The 22,139-nt window shown below is 37.5% G+C and overlaps 2 protein-coding genes across 9 annotated transcripts in view; both read left to right on the top strand.

The window, feature by feature from the left end:
• INPP4A (inositol polyphosphate-4-phosphatase type I A) overlaps positions 1-10,923 on the top strand; it is a 111,951-nt gene extending 101,028 nt beyond the window's left edge. For all 5 annotated transcript variants that reach the window (XM_088145017.1, XM_088145020.1, XM_088145018.1 and 2 more), the window contains 2 exons: positions 1,224-1,378; positions 6,894-10,923. In XM_088145017.1, coding sequence (XP_088001143.1) covers positions 1,224-1,378; positions 6,894-7,026 — 288 coding nt within the window. In that variant the 3' untranslated portion in view covers positions 7,027-10,923. The remainder of the gene's footprint in view (positions 1-1,223; positions 1,379-6,893) is intronic.
• Positions 10,924-12,635: 1,712 nt separating this feature from the next.
• The window catches only part of LOC103060619 (uncharacterized), a 38,986-nt gene continuing 29,482 nt past the window's right edge, over positions 12,636-22,139 (top strand). For 3 of the 4 annotated variants that reach the window (XM_088145024.1, XM_088145022.1, XM_088145021.1), the window contains exons 1-4: positions 12,636-12,697; positions 19,665-19,855; positions 20,784-20,963; positions 21,452-21,563. In XM_088145024.1, the coding sequence (XP_088001150.1) occupies positions 19,676-19,855; positions 20,784-20,963; positions 21,452-21,563 (472 nt within the window). In that variant the 5' untranslated portion in view covers positions 12,636-12,697; positions 19,665-19,675. Of the gene's footprint in view, positions 12,698-14,037; positions 14,167-19,664; positions 19,856-20,783; positions 20,964-21,451; positions 21,564-22,139 lie in introns of those variants that run through there. The other variant, XM_007428763.4, reaches the window with a different exon arrangement.

The raw sequence follows: 22,139 nt of genomic DNA, 5'->3' as shown, positions 1-22,139 counted from the left end.
GGATGCACATGTTGCTCTGGGAGAAGTCTGCCCATTTTCTGCTGCTGCTGCTGCTACCAGTTGCCTTGCACTGCATAGAAGTGGCAGTGATGGCACTGAGAATTGCTATGCTACAGTTTGACCAGTGAGGTCCCCAAGGGAGTTAAAATTTTGCAAGAAATTGGGCATGACATTGATGCATGTAGCAAAGGGGTGGAGCATGCATTGTGAGGTTACGCCTACCATCTTGCAGATTTTGACACCCCCAAACCTATATTCCATGGCTGAAGTAGGCAATCTGGGCCCTACAGATGTTGGAAGGAGCAATTTTTTTTTTCAGTGGCCCAACAATCATGGAGAAAGATGGTGTGTGTTGAAAATTGTCCTCCATTATCTGGAGAGCATATCTGTATCTAACAAAACTAATGACAACAGGTAGAACAACCAGCCTTAGAATTGACAATGAAGATATCGAAGTGGTGAATAGCTTCTTTTAAGGATTAACCGTCAACAGTAGAGGAACAAGCAATCAAGAAATGCGCCATAGACTAGCACTCGGTAGAGCAGCCATGAAGGCCTTGGAAAAAATATTCAGATGCCATGATGTACCTGTACCTACAAAGATCAGAATTGTGCAAGCCATGGTATTCCCTGTGACACTCCATGGAAGTGAAAGTTGGACTTTAAAGAAGCAGGACAGGAAGATTATTGATGCCTTTGAACTTTGGTGTTGGAGAAGACTCCAGAGAATACTGTGGACAGCCAAGGAAAAAAACCTGAAAAATCATCGAACAAATCATCCCAGAGTTCTCACTCAAGGCAGAAATGACCAGGCTCAAATTATCCTACTTCGGATACATTATGCGAAGACCCAGCTCTCTGGAAAAGGCTCTAATGCTGGGAAAGGTGGAAGGAAAGAGAAGAAGAGGATGACCAGCAGCAAGGTGGATGGACTCAGTTACAGTGGCAATGGTACACTATTGGGAGACGTGAAAGAACAGGTTAAGGATAGATCATCATGGAGAAGATCTGTCTATGTGGTTGCTAAGAGTCAAAAACGACTTGATGGCACATAATCAAATATCTGTATCTAAAATACTTCAAGACTGACTGTAACTTCTACCTTTCTTGAATTCCAGTCTCATCCCACCAATGTCAGTAATGAGATTCCCCTAGTAATTCTGGAGTAACTTTTTTTTTTGTCCTGCATTACAGTAGAGTTAATACCAAGCGTTCTTTTCCAGATTTGCCGCAGACTAAATGGTGTTCGGTTTACAAGCTGTAAAAGTGCCAAGGATCGGACTGCCATGTCAGTGACCCTGGAGCAATGTCTCATACTGCAGCATGAACATGGAATGGCCCCACAAGTCTTCACTCAGGCTCTTGAGTGCATGAGGAGGTAAGAAGACCTAGTTTGCTTGCCGCTTACTTGTTTCTAATCCCGGAGCCCTGTAAACTGCAGATGAGTGTTCGATACTATATGTGATCGAGCTTTTTCTTTACAAATATCATTGTCATTGCTGGATATGTAAAAAAGTACTCTGAGATCCAGACTTTGAAATCATTTTAAAAATCTCCTTGGAATTGAGATATAAAGAAAGGAATTGCTAAGCATGTAGATCTTTCTGCTTTACTGTTAAAGCTTCATAACTGACATGGTCAAGACTGCTATTTTCCTTAGAAGTGATAATGCAGAATCGTCAGCTGAATTAAGGAGAAACATCTGCAGGTTGCATTGGTTTCCTATGCTTACTCCTAAGACAATAGTTTGCTCCTTCAGCAGATTGTCATTATGAATGTTTCATGATACAGCACACAACTCCATCACAACCTGCTGGCATACTGTGGTCATATCCGTTTAATCTGCTTTCTGAAGCAGCAGACATGTTCACAGATTTCAGTTCTGTTTTAAATAAAAATCCAATATATTGTTTCAAGCACTACTGGAAAGCTCCAGTTTTACATATGAAGCAAGAAAGGATAAGAAATCCAGTTTTAGTTTTTAACCATGTAGTTTAACATGACCATAGAGTTCTGCTTTCAACATTCACTCTTGCTGAATGTAAATGTTCTGTGTGTCTTCACAAATTCTCACAAACGTTCAATTCTCTTATCCTTTCTATATGTTTTTGCTATTTGACCCTTTCTAAACCTTCAATGATTTATTATTTTTAAAACACGCTTGCACTGTCATCTCACTTTAGCAAATGTTGTTTTCTGAATCCATAAATCCTATCTAGCAACTAGAAAATTCCATAAAGTGGAATTGCAGTTGTTTTATATTGAGCCAGCAGCTTAAGTATATAGAATATCTAACATAAGTGAAAGTATTTTCAAATTAATTCTTATCATTTCATTAACTGTTCTTCTGATAACATTCTACATTTTAATAAAAGTGGTAGAGTCTGATCTAAAACAGATCACGTCAAGGACCAGTTGTGTTCAGCAAGCCTTTTTAGCTCAGTACTAATCTGAGAAAAAACTGTCATATCATTTATGCTTTGAGCATTTAGGAAATAAAACTTTATAGAATTGATGTGGATGAATTATGCAGTAGATCTAGTAGTGGGAAATCTATTTTTATTTGGTTGTAACAAAATTGAGACAAAATAAATGCTACATTTTTACATTCTTTTGTAACAAAGACAGTTTTTTTCTGGAGATACAGACATTGCATTGATAATATAAAAATTAAAATTTAAGCAAAGAAACAGGTTCTTTTGCTGATCTGGGTATGAAGAAAGCTGTGTAGCAGTCACTATTTCCTTTGTAGGATTTTAATTTAACATCTTTTAATAAATTGTTATTTAAATAGATGCTAATTTTCTAAAAATTCATTGAAGCCCTCACAATAAATGCTTCATATAGTTTATCTTGCCTAAGATATTTCTCTACAAACCTAGTTATTCAGTTCTGTGTGTGTGTGTGTGTGTGTGCATATGGCACTGTATCTTTATATCTGAAAATTTAAAATAACAAAATGAATAAAGTCAGAATCAGGGATCAAAGGAAAGGATAGATTTACTTTTTAAAACATTTAAGCTCTCCACCCATTCTTAAGATATATTTTAGGCTGGGAAACAGCTCGATCTTTTTGGTTTATTATAGTTCTTAAGCCAATGAGTTGAAGACATGCATTTTAAGAAACAACTGAGGTAGCCTACTTCAGGGGGAAGAATTTCGTTTTCTGCTCTACATTAATAGTTAGTTGAATTAATTCAATACTCCCTGCATTGAAGCATTCTTGAAAGGGTCAAATACTGCAATGGTTATTCATGTTCAGTTTGCTTTTCAGAGTCCCCTTTCTTTGCAGCATGTGGAAGCATGGCAGAGCCGCATGGAACATCGCTTGGCCAAATGAGAAAAATGAACATGGAAAACCATTCTTGTTTGACATACATGTATTTATTTTCAGTAGACTACAGTATTCTTTCTTATTTTCTCTTTTTATTCTCTTTCTCTCTCCTTTATTCTGTAATTGCGCCTTTTATTATTATTTTGAAAAATTGGCATATTTCCTTATTCTTTATCCTAACACATTCTACTTTCTGTTGTGAATTTTTCAAAGTTTATTTTCTTCCCTCTTCCTGAATCAATTTTGTTCTCTTTTATTTTGCCATCTTGATTCTCTTTTTATCTTTTGATACATACATTGCATGTCTGTGTTTCTTTTTCTGTTTCTTTTCTTTTCTCCCCAAATCTCTTCCTTTTCACAGTATTGGAACACGGGAGGTAGTCATCCAGAAGAACTTGTGTGGCCTGGTGCCCCTCCGGGATTTCAGGCTAGATCCCAGTCTTCTTTACTCTATTCCTTTATTAGCTCTAAGCCCCAATTTACTGATTGTGTGGCTGTTTCTGAGCATTGCATACCTGGTGGCTAAATTACGTTGCAAGTGAAATAAAACAAACCACGCAAAAATCCAGTGAAGTGCCAGAATATATATTGCCACCTGGTACCTATTTGTCAAAAAATGTCTCATAGCATTGTTGCCAAGAATAATTATTAGTATGCCTTACAATTTTGTTTCTATTGTACTAAACTTGTAAATACACATCTGATTCTTTTATGAAAAGGAATTGTATTAAGTGCTTACACTGTCATTGAGCTTCCAGTGCTTGTGATGTAAGTCAGACAGCTGCCTGTTACCTCAGTGATTGAATCAACCTGAAGATTAGTTTCTGTATCATCGATTTTAGGCATTCAAATCCACATTCCCTCCATCTCTCTATAACTACATACAGCTTTGTTTCACATGTTTCTTGTTGTCCAGAGAAAGGAACTATGACTAAAAAAATTTCTAATGTTTTTGTATATCCTAAAAAAGTTCAATCTTGCCTTTCATATTTAAGTGGTAAGGAAAAAAATGGGGGTGGGGGCTTTCTAGCATATTTATCTACATGCCTACTTAAGGCATCTTTCTACTTTGATTTCCAAGCATCACTTCTATACTAATACAATCATCAATACTCAAAACCACAGAGTTGTTCCTTTCTCATAGTTAAATCTGTTGCAACAGATTATGCCGACTTTAAAAATGAACTTGAATAGCAGTATGCTGCATGCAATAGTTTCAATATATTTATACATTTACTTTCTTACCGCGTCAAAAAAAGAAAGAATATGTAGAAAGAGTAGCTTACGGATCATCTGTAATTCCATTCAAATCATTGGAAAAGTATTTTTATAACCTGTGTGATACTATGCTATCACATGTTAATTAATATTTACATTAAATATTGCCATAAAATGCACTAATAGCTCTTTTGGCTCAATGTTTAAATCTCAAGGTACGTGAAAGATACAAGTACATTTCTGTGACTTCCTGAACCCTAAATGCTCAATTTGTAACAGAATTATCTTAATTTCTATCATTATAACACGTATTCATCCAAAACAAAGATCTATATATTCACATCTAGGTAGCATTTATAACATCAGTGTATGTTTTTAGGAGCATTTAAATAGCTTTGTTGGGTATTAAAAAGCAGCTCCAAGGCTTATAGAAAAATTCTTTAATATGTGGTTGTGCTACATCTTATTTATCTGATCTGTTGCATCACATCCAGATTGTATTGCAAAGATAAGACATCAGTGTGTCCTTGACTGGATTGATTTGGATCTTGATAGAGTAGCACAGGAGCTGCTTTGTTCATAGGTATATGATTCTGTTCCAGCGAAAGGGACAGGAATCAATTACACTGTATGATTGTTTCACTTGCCACCAGCAGGGTAGACAATGAAAGTATGAGAAGCTTCCTGTAGATATTACAGAATAATGTTCCATTCGGTTAGGACTGGCAACCAAATAGTTACCTCTTGGTAACTACCAAGTCCTGTGACAAATTTATTAGCAATATATTGATAATTTTTATGCAAAATCTAAGCATGCTATATGGCATGTTCACATAATAATCTTTTCCATAGCACCATTTCCTTTGCTTATCCAACAAGATCCTTTACTCTGAACAGTGGCTGTTGCCACTGCGTGCATTGGTGTGGCCTCTCAAATGAAAATAAGTTCTAGATCATACCTGTTTTCCCAAGAAAATTGAGTTCAGTACATAAACACAGTCTTGTGTGTGAGGACGTAACCCTGGGTTGGTGAACAGCCAGCTCACTAGGTGACAACATGCAAGTAAGAATTTTCTACAGGCAGTGTAGTTCTTCCTGATGATACACAAATGATTTCAGTAAATGGGGAAATACATTTGGGGGGCTGGTTTGAAAAAAACAGCTGTTCTGCCTTATTTTGTGATATAAATATACTAGAGCGCTTTAGAGTTCAAATTGTATGTGACTGTACGTATAGGGGGTGTGTGTGTGTATGTGTGTGCATATATATACATACATACAAACATATACATAAGTTATTAAATCAAGAAATGCATGTGTACTTTATTTCATGCGTTTCCTCTCATAAGTCTGGAGACTTTGTTTAAAACACATCCAATGGTACAAATGATGCTGAAACCAAATATATAAATAGTTGTCGCTATAGACAATAACTATACCAAATAATCAACGATTTAACCCACACATTTAAAATATAATGAAGCCAGTTAGTCCTATTAATGTAAGAATATGAGTGTGATACATAAAAGATAAAGCAAATTAAAGTCCTGAATATTTCAGTATAATAAACATTAACAAAACATACCCATGAAATCAATACAATATTTTAAAATCTTATTTGACTAGAGGTTGCATTGTCCTGATAATTGACTAAATTATTATAAACTGACATCCCAATGCATCTTGGAAACAAAACTGTTGTAGTTAATACTCAGAGCATGTTAAATGTTTCTGTCCTTAGTTGTTAACTTACAAATAAATTCTATCTCAGCCATATGTTTGTATACTTTGTCTTCTGCTTCTGCAGCTTTTATTTTCCTTTGTCATCTTCTGTTTAGAGAAACCAAAGAAGGAAACTTGGAAAGTATATTTTGAGAATTCAGATTACCTATGTAATTGTGTGTCTGATAATAATGGCCTTCGCGTAGAGTTCAGTCTTGCTGTGCCATAGACTTCAGAACCAAATGGGAAATGCTGCAATAGCTCCTGCTGTAGCATTTCTTCTCCTGTGCCGAAATCTTCCAGAAGTGATGTGATGCTGCCAATCTGTGCCCTGTGGTTCCGAGAATGGGCTAGCAGGATTGCTTACTCTGTCTGCCCTTCTCCTCCAAGAGAATGCATTGCTGCTGCTCGGTTAGATTTGCAAGTGTAGCTGTTAAGAGTTCATGCAGCATGTTGTGTTTCATGTACACCGTCCGTGGCCCGTTACTCAATTATCGATTCAAATGTTTCACTGAAATGAAATAGCCAACTCCTTTCATTATAATTAAAATACTTGCAATTTTGTTTTTGTTTTACTGCTGTCATTTTTTTCCTTTTCTGTGCTTGTCTTTTTCCCCAGCGAGGGCTGTCGAAGAGAAAATACAATGAAGAATGTTGGATGTCGCAAGTATGCGTTTAATTCCCTGCAGCTGAAGGCTTTCCCCAAGTATTACAGGCCTCCCGAAGGAACTTATGGAAAAGTTGACTCATAGGATTACTGTGTCTTGTAATTAGTTGTTCCGTTAAAATATGTGAATACACTCAACTTTAGTATATGAACTTTGACAACAATGACAGAAAAATGTTTTTGTATGTTTCATTAGAAAATACTGAGCATGTAATTTTGTTAAACTGGATTCCATAGGAAGAAAACAATTACATGCTGAATCATTATAATATGAAACTAATGTAATGATTGCCCAGTGTAAGATGCCTGCATATATTATACAATTAATCTCTTGCCTAAATAAGAAAGATAATTCCTGGACTGTGGAGGATTTGTGAATTAGGCAGCTGTTTCCCTCATTTTTATACTGATTTTATTTAAGACTTTCATAATACTTTTTAAAACCTCAGTGCTGTAAATAGTAAATAAATTGGAGGTGAGGAGCTTTGACAAGTACAACAGGTGTTGTTACGAGTAGAAGAAAAAGCTCAGTTTTTAAAACAGAGCAGTGCATTAAAATATAAAGTCAAGAACTTAAATTTATTAGAACACTATTGTATAAAAGAGTTATAATATAGAAGCCAGGAACTGACACCTAACCCTATTTCACTTGGTATAGAAACTGGATTGAATATGTGATAATATCAGTTGAGGAAGAAACCTGTTGCATTCCAACACTTAACAACCCTTTTAAAACTAAGATAGTTGTGCATGAAAAAACACCGTCTGTATCTAGTGATGTATGACTTAGCTCTAAACAGTGAATCAAGAGAGAAGGTAAGGTATCCATGTCTATTTACAAAACAGATGGGCAAGTGGATTTCCACCTGCAGTTTGAAAGACTACCTGGGCTGAATTGTCTGTGTGTCTTCCACATCATGATTTTAATTACTGTCACTTTACCCTTCTTTCTTTGTGTGTGTCAGCTGATTGCACAGTGACGTGCAGGGCAGATCTTCTGAGTCCCTTTTTTTGATGACGAGAATGATTTTAGGCAAACTTATTTGCATATAAAAACTGTCCCATGCATTTGGGATTCTGCAAGTTCCTAAGATGCTTGCTTGCTAGATCCTATCCAGAATTTAGGTGCACTTTAGTCTGCAGAAATCAGTGTTTCTCATTTTTCTGTTGAATCTCCTACTTTGAATATTGTTTTACATAAAATGTTTCCAGTACCCACTAATTTCAAAAGTCAGTATCTACAATTTGTTCCAGAACATCACAGTTTGAATTTCAGGTTAATGAAGTGATGGAGAAGGGGAATAATTATCTACATTATTTAACAATAGTTATTGCTTGGTTAGGAATTAATATGTAACAGAATCCAAATTTCCATGATTGCCCTCCAGGTAACTTATTCCTCTGTTCATTATTTGTCTAAAAAATTCATACTTTATAAGTAAGATGAAGGACCACTTGAAAACTATTTACAGTTGCTCCAATCACAGAAGAGTAGCATGTCCCTCAGATGACTACTAATATGTGATAACAACTTTGTTTAATAAGTCACTGTATATATTTATATGTGAGTGTAAATGTGTATCGCCTGAAAAGCTACGGTTCAGTAGCACCCTTTGGGTGGACTTTGGAGGTTGTGTCGCAGGTTACGAAAAACTCTCAACTTTTCATTCTAAGAATTTAACCCCAAAATGTTTAAATTCCACTGATACTCATGGGATTTACTTACGTTAGCATTATTGGCCATTTAATGGAAAGGGGGGAAATGGCTCCATTATTTTCAAGAAAGAAAGAATCTGGTATGCATTTGCCACTCAAATGTTTTACTTTATCCTGCCTTTTTTCTTTGTACTTTATATTTATTGAAGGCATGAACGTTCATTTATGTAATAAACAGTCTGCATCCCTCAGAGTGCAGTAACTGAATTGGACATTTTAAAGCAGTGTTTCTCAAACTTGGCAACTTTAATATGTGTGGACTCCCAGAATTCCTGGAGCTGTCTGGGGAATTCTGGGAGTTCAAGTCCACACATATTAAAGTTGCCAAGTTTGAGAAACATTATTTTAAGGTCTTAAACCCAGCAGGCAAAGGAATAGTTATACCTACCACTGGTAGAATTCCTAGTGGTAGCGAAGGTTGACAGGGCAAGGCAGTGAAGTCAACAAGGGTTGAGATTTCCAAGCAAGCTTCCCTCGATCCAGAATTAGCTGCAAAACAATTTAAAACAAAGTACAAGGTCGGGCTGTCATGAAAAGTTGTTCCTCTCCAAACTACTTGGGTGGGACCTCGCGTACAGAACGTTCTCAGCCTGAGCTCGGCTGGCACTGAACAAGCCTGATTTCCAGCGCCAGGTGTTCCAAGTAGCCAAAGGCGTCTCTCTGCCGCTGAGAACTTCTCTGGCATTCCTGTCTCTTCCTCCAGAGGCAGCCGTTGCACAAGGGGCAGGAATGGGGAGGCCTGATGCCATCTCACTACTCTTCCTAGAGCCAGGAGGAATCTGCTTTGGCCCTCCTCCCCCTCCTCCTCTTCCTCCCAGGATGATGCTTCAGCCAGAGACGTGTTTCTGCTGAATTATATTTTATTATTCTTTTTTCATCGCTTATAGTGCTTGTATAATATATTGAATGCCAGAACTCTACATCAGATGTAAAATTGGTGGCCTAAGTTAAACCTACATTACCAGGAAAACTCCAAATGTGGTAGAAAAACTCCTTTTGATATACGTTAGCTTGTTTAATATTTCTTCTCTGTTCACCCTCTCCCCATCCCACTATGTGTAAAATATATTTAAACACTTAATATAATTCAGCTTTTAAATACTGCCTTGGAAAGAAGGAATATTGGATTTGAAACAATTGTATTAACTTGTCTGATATTAAGACTTGTTGCCAGCAAAAGTAGTTAGGATTAATTACAGGGACTGCTACCAGCACAATACATTATTATTCTCCTTCGCTAGACATCTCCTGGAAGCAATGACGGTTTTTTTTCCTCATTTTGTAAAGGGAAAAAAGAGCTCTGCTATGCTGTTATTTCCAATGGTGTGAACATAAAGCTCATATGCATTAAGAATCTTTATGTTTTTCAGAAAAGAGAATTCTAAATCAGAACTGTCAGCACTGCAAAATGTATACCATGGAAGTTTTAATCCAGGTTGGGTGGGAGAAATGTTTAGGTCAGATTTTTCATTATTTCCATTCTAGGTAAGGTTAGATCTTTCTGTTACGTTCTGAATTACAGTACTGTACATACTTATTTACAAATGTGAAAAGCTCACACTATACTGTTTTTTAAAGCAATTCCCAAATTCTCTAAATGAATGATTATTTCTCTTTCACCCTTTCTGATAATAGGACTCCGGTGTACAATGCTATATCACGTGTGACAAACAAATGCAAAATTCTGATTTCATTTGTTTTGATTGTTGAGATAATATTTCCAAAGATAGCTTGATTTACATTTAAATAGGCTTCCCCGAAGGAGAATAAATATAACTCAATAAAAAATGGGAAACTATGAAGAAACCATATATCTATGTAGATATCACACATCAAATGAGCAGACTTTCCTAAAATATTTGTTTTATTGCCATAGAAAATCTATTAGGGATTATTGTATGAATGTCATGCTAATATTTTGAGTACAGTTTTTAGATGAAACGTATTAAAAGGGTACACAGTTGCTGCCAAGCTTGTTCTGTACATGCTCTCTAAAAGCTACCACCGCACAGCTGCCTTTGAACTTTTCATTTATATATGTAGAGCTGTTGTAAAATAGAACAGTTTTGTCCCAGCACGGTTGTATTTCCTAAAACTTTCTGCATTGAAATTTTATTTTATTTTATTTATTTGTTTGGAGCAGTATTGGCATACCATAAACATATGGTTACTGTTTTGTATAGTCTTAATTCACCCGGTCCATGTACGCTGTAAATGTGCTAGTCTTTAGGGATTAAAAAAAAAAATAAAGAACTGACAAGCATGCTGAGATGACTACTTTTTAAAAAAAAATACTATGTCATGGGTTTAAGCCCTATACTTGTTTGTACTTCCTAAGCTTTTCCTACTAGTAAATTTGCACAGTGGTAGCTATGATCTATTTTAGAGAAAAGACTGATTTATTCTGGCATAAACATTTATGGACTACCAATAGCCAGTGAAAGTTTATGCCAGAATCTTTCTCTTGGTCTTGAAGATGCTTCTTTATTTCTTCTTAAAAGTATATTTGTGCTTTTATCATTTTACATGTAAAACACATGTATTAGCAAGTATGTGGTATTGTACTTCTATGCCATTGTCAATAAGCAAGAAAACTGCATTTTTTTTTTTTTTACAGTTTAGGTCAAATCACTGGGTAATTTACAATGAAAATAAATAATTGATGCATTTATTTGTGGTGTTTATACTAATCTGGCAGTTTTCAATAAAATTTAAATAAATTCAAAATAAAATCGTATGCCTTTAAAAGCACTAAGAAAGAATAAATCCAATAGTAGAAAATGAGATCAACACAAAGCTAAGGGCAACACTGAAGTATCATAAATCTTCAGATTCCAAGAATACTCAAAAGATTTAAATATACTAATATTCCAGTATTCTTTGCAGATACTAAAGAGAGATTTCAGGTACAAGAATTAGGCTCTGCAGAATCAAATAACTGGTTCTAAGCAAGTGAGAGCCAGTATGGTCTAGGGTTAAGATTCGAATAGGATTTGGTAAAACCAGGTTCTCATCCATCCACAGCCATGGAAACTCACTGAGTGACTTTGGGCCAGTTAGGGTTCGTTCTTAACCAAATCTACTTCTCAAGGTGGTTGTGGGGATAAAATGAAGAGTTCCCCATGTTACCCCATGTTGACCCTCTAAAGAAATGGGGGGATATGAGTTTAACAACTTAATAACAGTTTTGAACGTGTGGTTTTTGAAAACACCCTTCCTTACTCTATCCCCCCTAACCCCATGTATAGTAATAAGCTATGTTTGACGGACTTTCAACATACTTTATAGTACCATTTGATGGCTTGCTATTCAAGGAGAGCCAAAGAAAGGGAAAAATCACTGTCAAACCTGTTCTTCCTCTTTCAGTATTTTATTTACTTATGGGGTATGTACAGCTATCAGTGGTTTAGGGAACAATGTGACAATCCTGACTCACGGAGCTCACAATCTAGTGAAGGGAAACAGCATGGATAGGAAAAAAATCATTATTCAATCGCAGTACTTTTATTTATTTGCTCGCTTCCAAGGTAGCATGGCATGTCCAACAAAGTAGCAGGGAGAAAAGGCTTTTTTTCCCCTTGGGTTATTCAGATTTTAAAAGTTCAAAACTAAGCCTTGCTGCAAAGTAGTACACCTACTTTGAAATTCTAGAGATTACTGTAATCCCTTTAACCATACCTACGATGAGAAGTACATGTCATTCTAATACAGACTGTGTCTTATTTGTGTAAATGAGAATCGTGTAAATGAGAATCATGAAAATGTGTTTTCCTTGACTTTTGAGTAATGTTTTTCATTGCATTTCAGTGAAATAGAAAGCTGGGAATTTCAACTGCATTATCTTCCACATAACTTTGATTCTAAGACTACTGATTCTAACTGTTTTTCCAGTTTCTTCTATCCAACACTTTATTAATACTGTAACAGTACATTGGGTAAATATTAACCTATGCATTCTTATAAAATGTCAGATCAGGTCAAGTTCCATAGGGTTGAAAAACAGTAAACATCTAGACTGAAAGAACTTCAGAGCTTATCAGGTAAGGATAAAAATGTTACAGTTCTTTTAAGGAAAAAAAATTACAATGAAATGGAGGAAGGGAATATATTACATTATACCTGGCAAAATATATGGCATGTAGTTTAAAATTATTGGATAATTCTCCATTTTTAAAAAAAATCAACTAGTATAGTTGTGAAGGATTGAATTATATAAAACTAGCTTCTGGTAGCTTTGTTTATTTAAAGTGAAACAATTTTTACCATGCCCTTTAGCGATAATACTTTCAGAGCCACTTACAGAGCAACAGAACAATCATTTCCTTAGAGTTACAAGCTACTATTTATTTATTTATTTATTTATTTATTTGATTTATATGGTCACCCATCCCACCATGGCGACTCTGGGCAGCTAGCAAGATTTAAAATCAAAACACAAATAGCATAAACTCAAAATGCATGTAATGGGACAACAAACACAACAGGCTTTTAACAGATTACTATGGCTAGTTGAGGAGGTACTTGTAATCTGTCTCACGTGTAACCTGCAGCTGCGTAACCGCCCTTTTCAATGCCTACACGGGCTTACCCACTCCGTGCGTCTGATGTGAGCTACACCGCGCGAAAGCTTACGTCTCTGAATTAAACTATAATATGCAAGCGTATATTATACGATAGATTAAGCTATAAAATATGAGCATAGCGCTACAGCGCACGAGCTACCTCCTTAGCGCCACGCGGGCAGGGCAGGAGCTGTGGCTGGGACACCCTCGAATCTGAGGGCCGCTGGAAGTGCCTGAGGGCGTGTGCGCGGGTGGCCTCGGATTTCGCGCAGGCAGCCCGGCAAGAGACCCGATTGCAGTGAAGCTGCTGCTGCTGCTCCTCGCGTCTCCTTCAGCTGCTTTCTTACAAACCCACGCGCACGACAGCACGTCAGCCGTACGTGTCTCTCCTTGGAGAAGCGGTACTCCATCCGTTATTTTTCCGAAGTCAGGCCTCGTTGCGCTTCACCGAAGATGTTAAAGCGTTGCCGGTTGCGCCTTTCGCAACGTCGGTGGAAGCCTCCCTACCAACCACCACCACCCGCAGCGGCTGGGCCGACTATTTTTTAAGGGGTTGCACCCTCGACGCTACACTGCAGGCAGCAATGCAACTGCCGGGCGGATTTTCACGGCTAAAGATGTCTTTGTGCGTCTCTGCAGCTCGAGCCTCCAAGCGCTGGGAGTGCTTGGCCTGCTCAGCCGCCTCAAGGCACAGAGGCCGCCTCTTGCGGGCATCAAGCTTCTCGATTAACCGCTTCCCTTCCAGAATGTCTTGAAGCGGGCCCACACACGCGACGATTGGATTGGAACGCGGCTGCCATAACAACGACGCGATTTACGGCGGCAGCATCCAGTTAGGCCGCTTGTGATTGGCCAATCCGCTCAAGGGCGCTCGTTCTCTCTTCAGTTCCGCCCGCGGGAACGTGGCTGTGATTCCGGCGCCGTCTTTGCTGTCACCGCTCCGGCAGGTTCGCTTGTCCACGGACTTGTTCGTTTTTCCTTTATTTAACATCTTTCCCCCCGCTTTTTAGACCAGTTTCGTGTGTCCCAAAGCGGCTGTTAGTGAAAAACGAAAGGCGGTTAAAAAAAAAGCAAATTCCTCGTCTTGGATTTTAGGCAGATATTCTTAAATATTCCAAATGGTCCAAATTTAACCTGCTGATTTCTTTCCTTCAAACTCCTCGCTGCTCCGTATCATAGTTGTCCTAAAGTTTATAACTGGACCAAATTCAAAAGGTTTCTTAGAATGAACCGGAGCGTTTAAAACTATTCTGCGGAGTCCCTGGGGTTCTCTGAGCTTGGTGGTTTTCTTGCAAACGTTTCGTTACCCGGCTTGGTAACACCTTCAGTGCTAGCCGCTTGATACCTTCTGGTATCAAGAATAGCAGCTGCACAGCAGGCAGAAGTTCAAGAGGCGCGTCTATTACCAGTCCTTAATACAACTCACACAGGTGCAGTCCTTTGGGTGCTAGTTTCCTAGTTAGATATCATAAAGTGCAATTATCTCCCATGAGAACATAAGCAGTGTCCTGCTGGATTGGCCCTCGGCTATCTAGTCCGGTAGCCTGTTCTCACAGTGGCCAACTGACTGCACAAGGAAGCCCACTGGTCTCCCTGCAGACAGCTGACCTGCTAATGAAGATGTAGATAGTGGTAGAGCTTCAAAAACACCTGTCAAGTATAGAGGAGCATGAAGGGCGCTGAGCTATGTGCTTCCTCTCCAGAACCATCCCCACCTTCCAAACTCTGGAATAGCCAGGGAATACTGGAAAGAAGCTTTTAGCAGAGGTGGGTTGTTGCCCTGGCCTGGAAAATTATATGACTGGAACTTTAAGTATAGAAGACAAAAAAAAAAAGTGAGAATTGATCGACATTTGGGGAGGCAGCAAAGAAAATCACTGACTGAGGAAGTATCTTGGACTTTAGTACCTACTTCAAGACTGGGTTTATTTCAGATAGCTAATTTCCTTTCAAACTGCAAATTTAATAAACTAACATTTGCCATCTTGCATTGTAGGGAACAGGTAAGCATTCCTCCCTATTCCCCTTCACTATCTTTGCTCACTCCAGCCATCTCAAACTTGATAATGAATTCCCAGACATGGAATCCATAGCTTCATTTAAATATGTATGCAATGACTAAGAGCATGTGTGCATGGGCAAGGTAGAAAGGTCTGGACGTAACCCAGGTCAGACAAAGTGGAAGCCTCCCCAGAGGAGTGGTTTAAAAACCCAAGCCTCATAGAGGGAAGCAGGGAAACTCCATGGCACGAAACGCCAAAAAACACTGGAAGGGAGACTAAAAGAAACAGGCTGGTTCATACCATCTCCTCAGAACCTTGGAACATAAGCTTGGATGTTCCAGAAAAGTTCCTAAAAGCAAATCAAGATAACACTGAATCAAGAAGGACTTCTGATTCAAGAAATTGTTGTTTGAGTAGATATTCTGTAGGTACCCAAGTTCAGCTAGAAATCCCCATCAGGGTTTTCTGGTTTATTTAATATGTCTTGTTTGTTAGGTACTTAAATACCTCTGAGAAGTTAGCATTTGGGCTTATTGTCTGTAGTTTCCAGGTTCAAAAATAATTGTTGTTAAATAGATCCTTCTTGTTTTTGGTTTTAAATCCTAAATATTTGATCTTTTTAGCAGTAATATTAAAGCCTCTTAGTCAATATACAAGTTGCTTTTCATCCTCTGTCAAATTCCATATCAACTGTTGGAATCCATTGGAGTTGGGCAGCCAATACATTTAAATAAAATAATAATAACAACAACCTCTAAGTTTTCTCTTTGTTGATTCTGTAGCCTGACACCAAGCCATATTGTTGTATGCGATCCATCAACATTGTTAAGAAGACTCTAGGTTGAGCAGTTGTTAGTGCAATATCATCAGCAGATAATTTCAATTTATGATCTGGTGTAACTAATTTGATTCCTCAGCTTCTATTTTTTGAATGTGTTTGGATTGCCAATGAGCCTAATGCTTATTAAAATGCAGGAGAAAGAGGACATTCTTGTCTTGTTCCCTTCAGTATAGTCTGTTGCTGCAAAGTAAGACCATTCATGATACAGTAATTTTAGTTTTTTATCTTTAGCAGCTGTATCCATGTAAAAAAAAAATAAGGGCCACAGTGCTTTTTTTTTTTGAGAACTGCAAACAAAAAGATCTGTTCCAGATTGTCAAAGACTTTTTCAAGATGAAAAAAATCATGAGCAATTTTCAGTTTTTCCGGTTTACCTTATCAAAAGCATTTAAAATGTTATGTCTCACATATCTTTTTGGGACAAAGCCTGTTTGGGCAGGATGTATCATTTCAATTAAAAAAAAAAACCATTTAGGCTTTTGGCAAGAATTGATTTGAAGAGCTTGTAATCCACATTCAGATGGGATAATATGCTTCAGGATGAGATTGTGTATCTTCATATTCTCTGCATATATTCAGTGATTTCTGTAGTTCTGTTCTTTTTAGGACTCTTGGAACCTCATTATCTCTGGGTGCTTTCACAAGAGCAGGCCAATAAACCATCTATTCTGCAATCTTACTACTTCTTTGTACCATTCTATGGGAGATTATTTTTCATGTGCTGCCTATGATCTTAGCAGCTGTATAGGAGTATTTCCTCCAGCAATCACTGTCATTCCAAGAGACTTTTTAAAGGGAAAGGAAAATTTTACACATTTTCTTATTTTTAATAAAGTTTAATTTACAATTAAAAATTATTATATATTTGGACTCCGAACAGGGAATGGGTGCGGATATGTGTACTTCCATAGTTCCCTTTTATCATTCTTGTAATTCTGTGATTTCCTGGTACAAGCTATGGGGTTCTTGTCTCTCTCACAGACTGTAGTTATGGGGAAGGGTCTCCCCTACACAGCTAGGTAATGATAGCAAAAGTAGTACAAAGCCACTGTTCCAAGGCAGGGAGGGAGACCAGGATGCATAAAGCCAACAGGATTTCTGGAAGAGAAAGGTAGAAACTCATTGCTTTTCAGGCCCAGCCTTGCAATACATGTATGTATGTATATGTATATGTGTGTGTGTGTGTGTGTGTGTGTGTGTGTATAAACATTATCCAATATTTTTGCTTTGACTTTTATGAATTGTCACTGCAAATGTTAGCTTCATAAGAAATTATTAAATTTGCATTTTGAAAGGAAATGAGCTATCTAGAAGAATGACATACTTTAGTTAGATAGATAAATTCCACTAGAACTTATTTACAGCTTTGCTGTATTTGTTTTGTTCCATATTTTGGAAAATGGGTCTAATTTTGGAGAAGAATATAAGAATGTCAGAACAAATCGCATGGAATCTTAACAGTGCAAATTTGCCAATCATTTGCCAGGCGTATGAGAGGCATTTACTAAAGAAGAACAAACACCTATTTCATATTTTATTTTTGGAGAAATCCTAAAATTTAAGATGTTTCAGAAATTCAGTCTAGTTAGATTACAAATTAATACAATAATAAATAGAAACATACCAAAATGTTCTGATTTTGTAAAATTCATACTGTATTTCACCATATCAAAGCACTGAAAGCAGCCACCATAAACACTTTAATCTACTGTTAGTCAAAATCATCTATTAATCCAACCTCAACCAACTGTAATTTTCAAGTCCATACTCAACACCTACTGTATATAACCCTACGTTTCACCTTCTTGATGTTCATCAGTGTTCTGTCTTGTGGCTTTCTCATTAATATAATCCATGACAGGAGAAACCTGCTTGTGTAACATGTTTGTTATGAATTCCACCAATAGTAACAGTCAGTACTTCATTTGGTGACATGCCAATTAATTTTAAAGCATAGTAATGATAAAGAAAGGCTATATCCACTGGGGTTCTTCCAACATTCAGGAAAACCAGCAACCTGAACAGTGCAATCCTGTGTATATCTATTCAGAAATAGAATTAAATGAAGTGGAAATGTGTAAGGAATTGCTATCCTTGAAGGTAATGTTGACGTATGTGGCCCAAACTTATTTATATATGTAGCTAACAATCAACACACATTGGAAGACATGTCAGTAATCCTCTCATATTCTGAACTAGGCACAAGCCCTTTGTGGGTTGGTCTGATTGTGTAGAAAGAGAAGAAGAAAAAATCAGAACAGTGGTTGGTATCTGATATCAGTATTAATGTACCCTGAGTTATGATTCATGCTGCTTTTGCTCTCTCAATTGAATGGGGTGGGGATGGGATGGTGGAGTTGATAAATTGGGCTTTCCTACATTTAGCTTATAGTGTCATCCCTTTATCCCTCCAGTCCTCTCCTGTTGGTTGTTCAGAGGGAAAAGATAAGGAACATGGCTTTTCTAACTAAGTATCATCATCATAATAGTAGTAGTAGTAATAGTAATATAATATCTGCCACATAACACCCCAGATTTAACAATTGTTGATAAAAAAGATTAAAAAGTCTGGATAGTGGACATTGGAATACCTTGAGACAGCTGAATAGAAGAGAAAGAACTGGAGAAAATCACAAATACAAAGACCTGCAAATAGAAATAGAGTGACTGTGGCAAAAGAAAGCAAAGATAGTGCAGTCCCAAAACATCTGGAGCCCACTTGAACACCATCGGCATTGACAAAATCAACATCAGTCAATTGCAAAAGGCAGCTTTACTTGGAGTAGCTTATATCCTGCGACGATACCTCTAACACCATCAAACAACATCTGCCTATCCCAGGTCCTTGGAAGGACTCAATAGGTAGATAAAAATGCCAAATCCAGTCTGAACATCTGGCTGACTGTGCCACCACCAATAATGATGATGATGGTGATGATGATGATGATGACGACATTAGTTACCAATGGTTGCCATGTAGCTCCTTGCTTCCAGGAACAGTTCCCAGCAAAGAAAAGTTAGTGAAAGAAAGCAACAAACTAATTCTTTACATTCGACACACACGTAGCCAACTTATTCTCCTTGTAGTTTCTCACTTTATAACCTAAAAGTGTTGCACTCTGACCAGTCAGTTTTCATCAATTGTACCACAGAGCATTCTTAGAGTCAGAAAGCAATTTAGGAGGGGTCTACCTGTTCCTGGGAAGCTTCAAGTCATGCGAGTTTGTCTATTGATTCTTGTTACTTTTATTCATCAGTTATATTTTGATTTGGTTTCTGGCATGTCCTTGTTTCAGTCCACCATAGCATATGATTGCACTCTCTCTGCCCCAGTATGTTCAAATGGGGTGCATGTATTTCATTAAACTTTAATATTCATCATATGGCTTGTCAAACCCCACATTCATCATGATCACTTGTGAAACTTATTTGCTTGGCAAGCCTGCAAAGAAGTTACATTCTGTTCAAACCTGGACTTTATCTGGTTCACTGAACCTTTGGTATCCTATATATCCAAAGGTTCCAATATCTATATATTCCAACACTGGTTACAGCTGATAGAAAGGTTATCTTTTTAATGATTAACGTTTCTTTTCCATAGGTATTTCTGAAATGAAGAAATTTCTGTTGATTGATACTGATTGTGGTGTTGATGATGCTCAAGCTGTAATGATGGCTCTGGGAAATCCCAGCATAGAAGTCCTGGGGATTACTTGCACTTATGGGAACACCCTGTTGGAAAATACATGTAGAAATGTGCTCCGTGTGTTACAAGTTTGTAATAAGCTTGAGGTAATTGCTCCAACTGAATAATCTTTCCAACACATTTTGCATAGCCCTGAATATGGGACTCACAAAATCAGGTCTTGGCATGTGAGTCTGGTGTGTATTTGTTTACATGTAAGATTCACTTTATACATAACAGAAGTGCGGCTGCACCACTGATTTCAAAAAGTGGTTGCTTGCCTTCTAGAAAAAGACATTGAGCTGGCTATTTGAACTATACATATGATTTCTTGGATGGAGTTAAGCCTATTTCACTGTTTGCAGTAGGAATTATTACCAGCTATTACTCATTATTAGGTGTGTGCATCATTTTGATTTGAAGTGGAATCTTTAATGTATTTGTTTGCTTAGTTCCATACCAATCCATGTAGGTTTTTCCAGATTGTGGAAGAGCGGGCTGCTTCACAAACTTGCAGGCCCCTCTGCTGCCTTCTTTCCCTCCCATTCAAGCCTCCTCCCCAGCGTCAGCACAGCAGAGGTGCCAATGAAGCAGCAACCTTGACACGGGTGAGGGAGGAGGTGGGGGGGTGGGAGAACGGAGGAGACCTGTGTTCTGTTGCTCTGCAACCACCAGCAGACAGAGTCCAGCAGCCAAACGGAAGAAGGTGCTTTTCTTTCAGGAGTGGATGGTCCAAAAGAGAGGGAAAGAAGTATAGAGGCCCAGCAAGACAAAGCATTCACATATCAGTTTTATATGTTTGTTTATACAAAATGAAATCTTTTTCTTTTGCCTTCCACACCGATATACAAAAGATTTTAAATGTGATAAAATAAGCAAAGATAAATTATGTGAATTTGGGTTGCTTGAAATAAAAAGAAAAGTGGAGGGCTGGACCCAAGCAGCAATTAAATTATTTGACAGTGTTATTTAATTTCAGGGGAATGAATGGTTGTTCTTTAAAATCACATTACATTGGCATCATATCTTATATAGATTCCAGTTTATCCTGGGGCTTCTGCTCCTATACTTGGTGGACCTGTCTCAGGGGCATTGTTTCATGGTAAAGATGGACTGGGTGATGTTCCAGACCCTAATGCTCCAGGAATAGACCTTCTGCAGAAAGAAAATGCTGTAACTGCAATATTAAGAATAGCCAATGAGCGACCAGGTCAGGTGAGATGGTACAGGTACCATAAATATTTATCATAAATGTGTAATAGGGTAATGGTCTTGCTCCATCCTCCATGTTTCCAGGATCTGTTAATGCCGTCACAACATTTTTAGTAGGGCTGCAAAAATCTACATGGCCAGTAAATGGCAACAAAAAAGTAGATATGGAAGATCAGGTAGCCTTACTTTTAAGATAAGAAACCTAAAAAGTAAAAACAGAGGCAGCATAACAAGGACAAAACTAGGCTGCACCTAATGGAATAAAAGTAGATTCCCTCTGGGTGTGGCAAGATACTTTTTTACTTTCTGTTCAGGATTTACTTATATTACTATACTATTTCCAGCCAGACAAAAAAATGACCATATATTGTCTCTGTAGCAACAGTTTGATCTGAAGAAGTGAAGCCTAATTAATCACAGAGAAATTAATATAGAAAGAGTCTAGTGGTTACGTGTTATTAATAATATTCAATAAATAAATTTATCTTTAGGTATCTCTTGTTGCTCTTGGTCCACTGACGAATATAGCCCTAGCCGTGAAAATGGACCCATCACTTCCCAAAAAACTTAAAAATGTGTTCATTATGGGAGGAAATACTGAATGTAAGTGAACTCGAGGACCTGTTGGACATGTTTATATGTGCATAATTTGTCCCTTCGTACTTAAAATATATTTTAACCTGTTTGATCATTTTCTGTGAAAAAAACCTAATTGTGCAATACAATTCTGGCTGCTCAGACTAAATCTGATTGCTTTGATTCAAACTTTTAACCAAATAAGTATGCAAAGGAGTGCATCCTAAATAATATTTTAATTCAGTTATTGAGTAATAAGATAAAGTGAAATAAATGATGATAGCAATTATCCAAAGAGGTAATTCATGATACATGTGGATGTCACAACCCAATTATGCCTGGCTAACTCCATCTCCTTATTTGATAGAATGACTACATTAGGGGAATGCCATAGCCATGGTGTACCTGGACCTCAGCAAAGCTTTTGACAGAATGCCTTATGATATTCCCCTTCATGGAATGGTGAAATATGGGCTAGATGATGCTACTATTAGATGGACACTGTTGGCTTAATGACTCTACCCAAAGAATGCTCATCAATGGCCCCACTTCAGCTTGCAGGGAAGTATTGAGTAGAATGCCATAGCATTCTGTCTTGGGGGC

Source organism: Python bivittatus, unplaced genomic scaffold, assembly GCF_059951505.1.
Source record: "Python bivittatus isolate LINGU-HERP-01145 unplaced genomic scaffold, Pbiv_v1 ctg000350_np1212, whole genome shotgun sequence".
NCBI classification, from domain to species: Eukaryota; Metazoa; Chordata; class Lepidosauria; order Squamata; family Pythonidae; genus Python; species Python bivittatus.
Note: the sequence above shows the minus strand (reverse complement) of the source record. Positions and strands in the feature narration are given on the sequence as shown.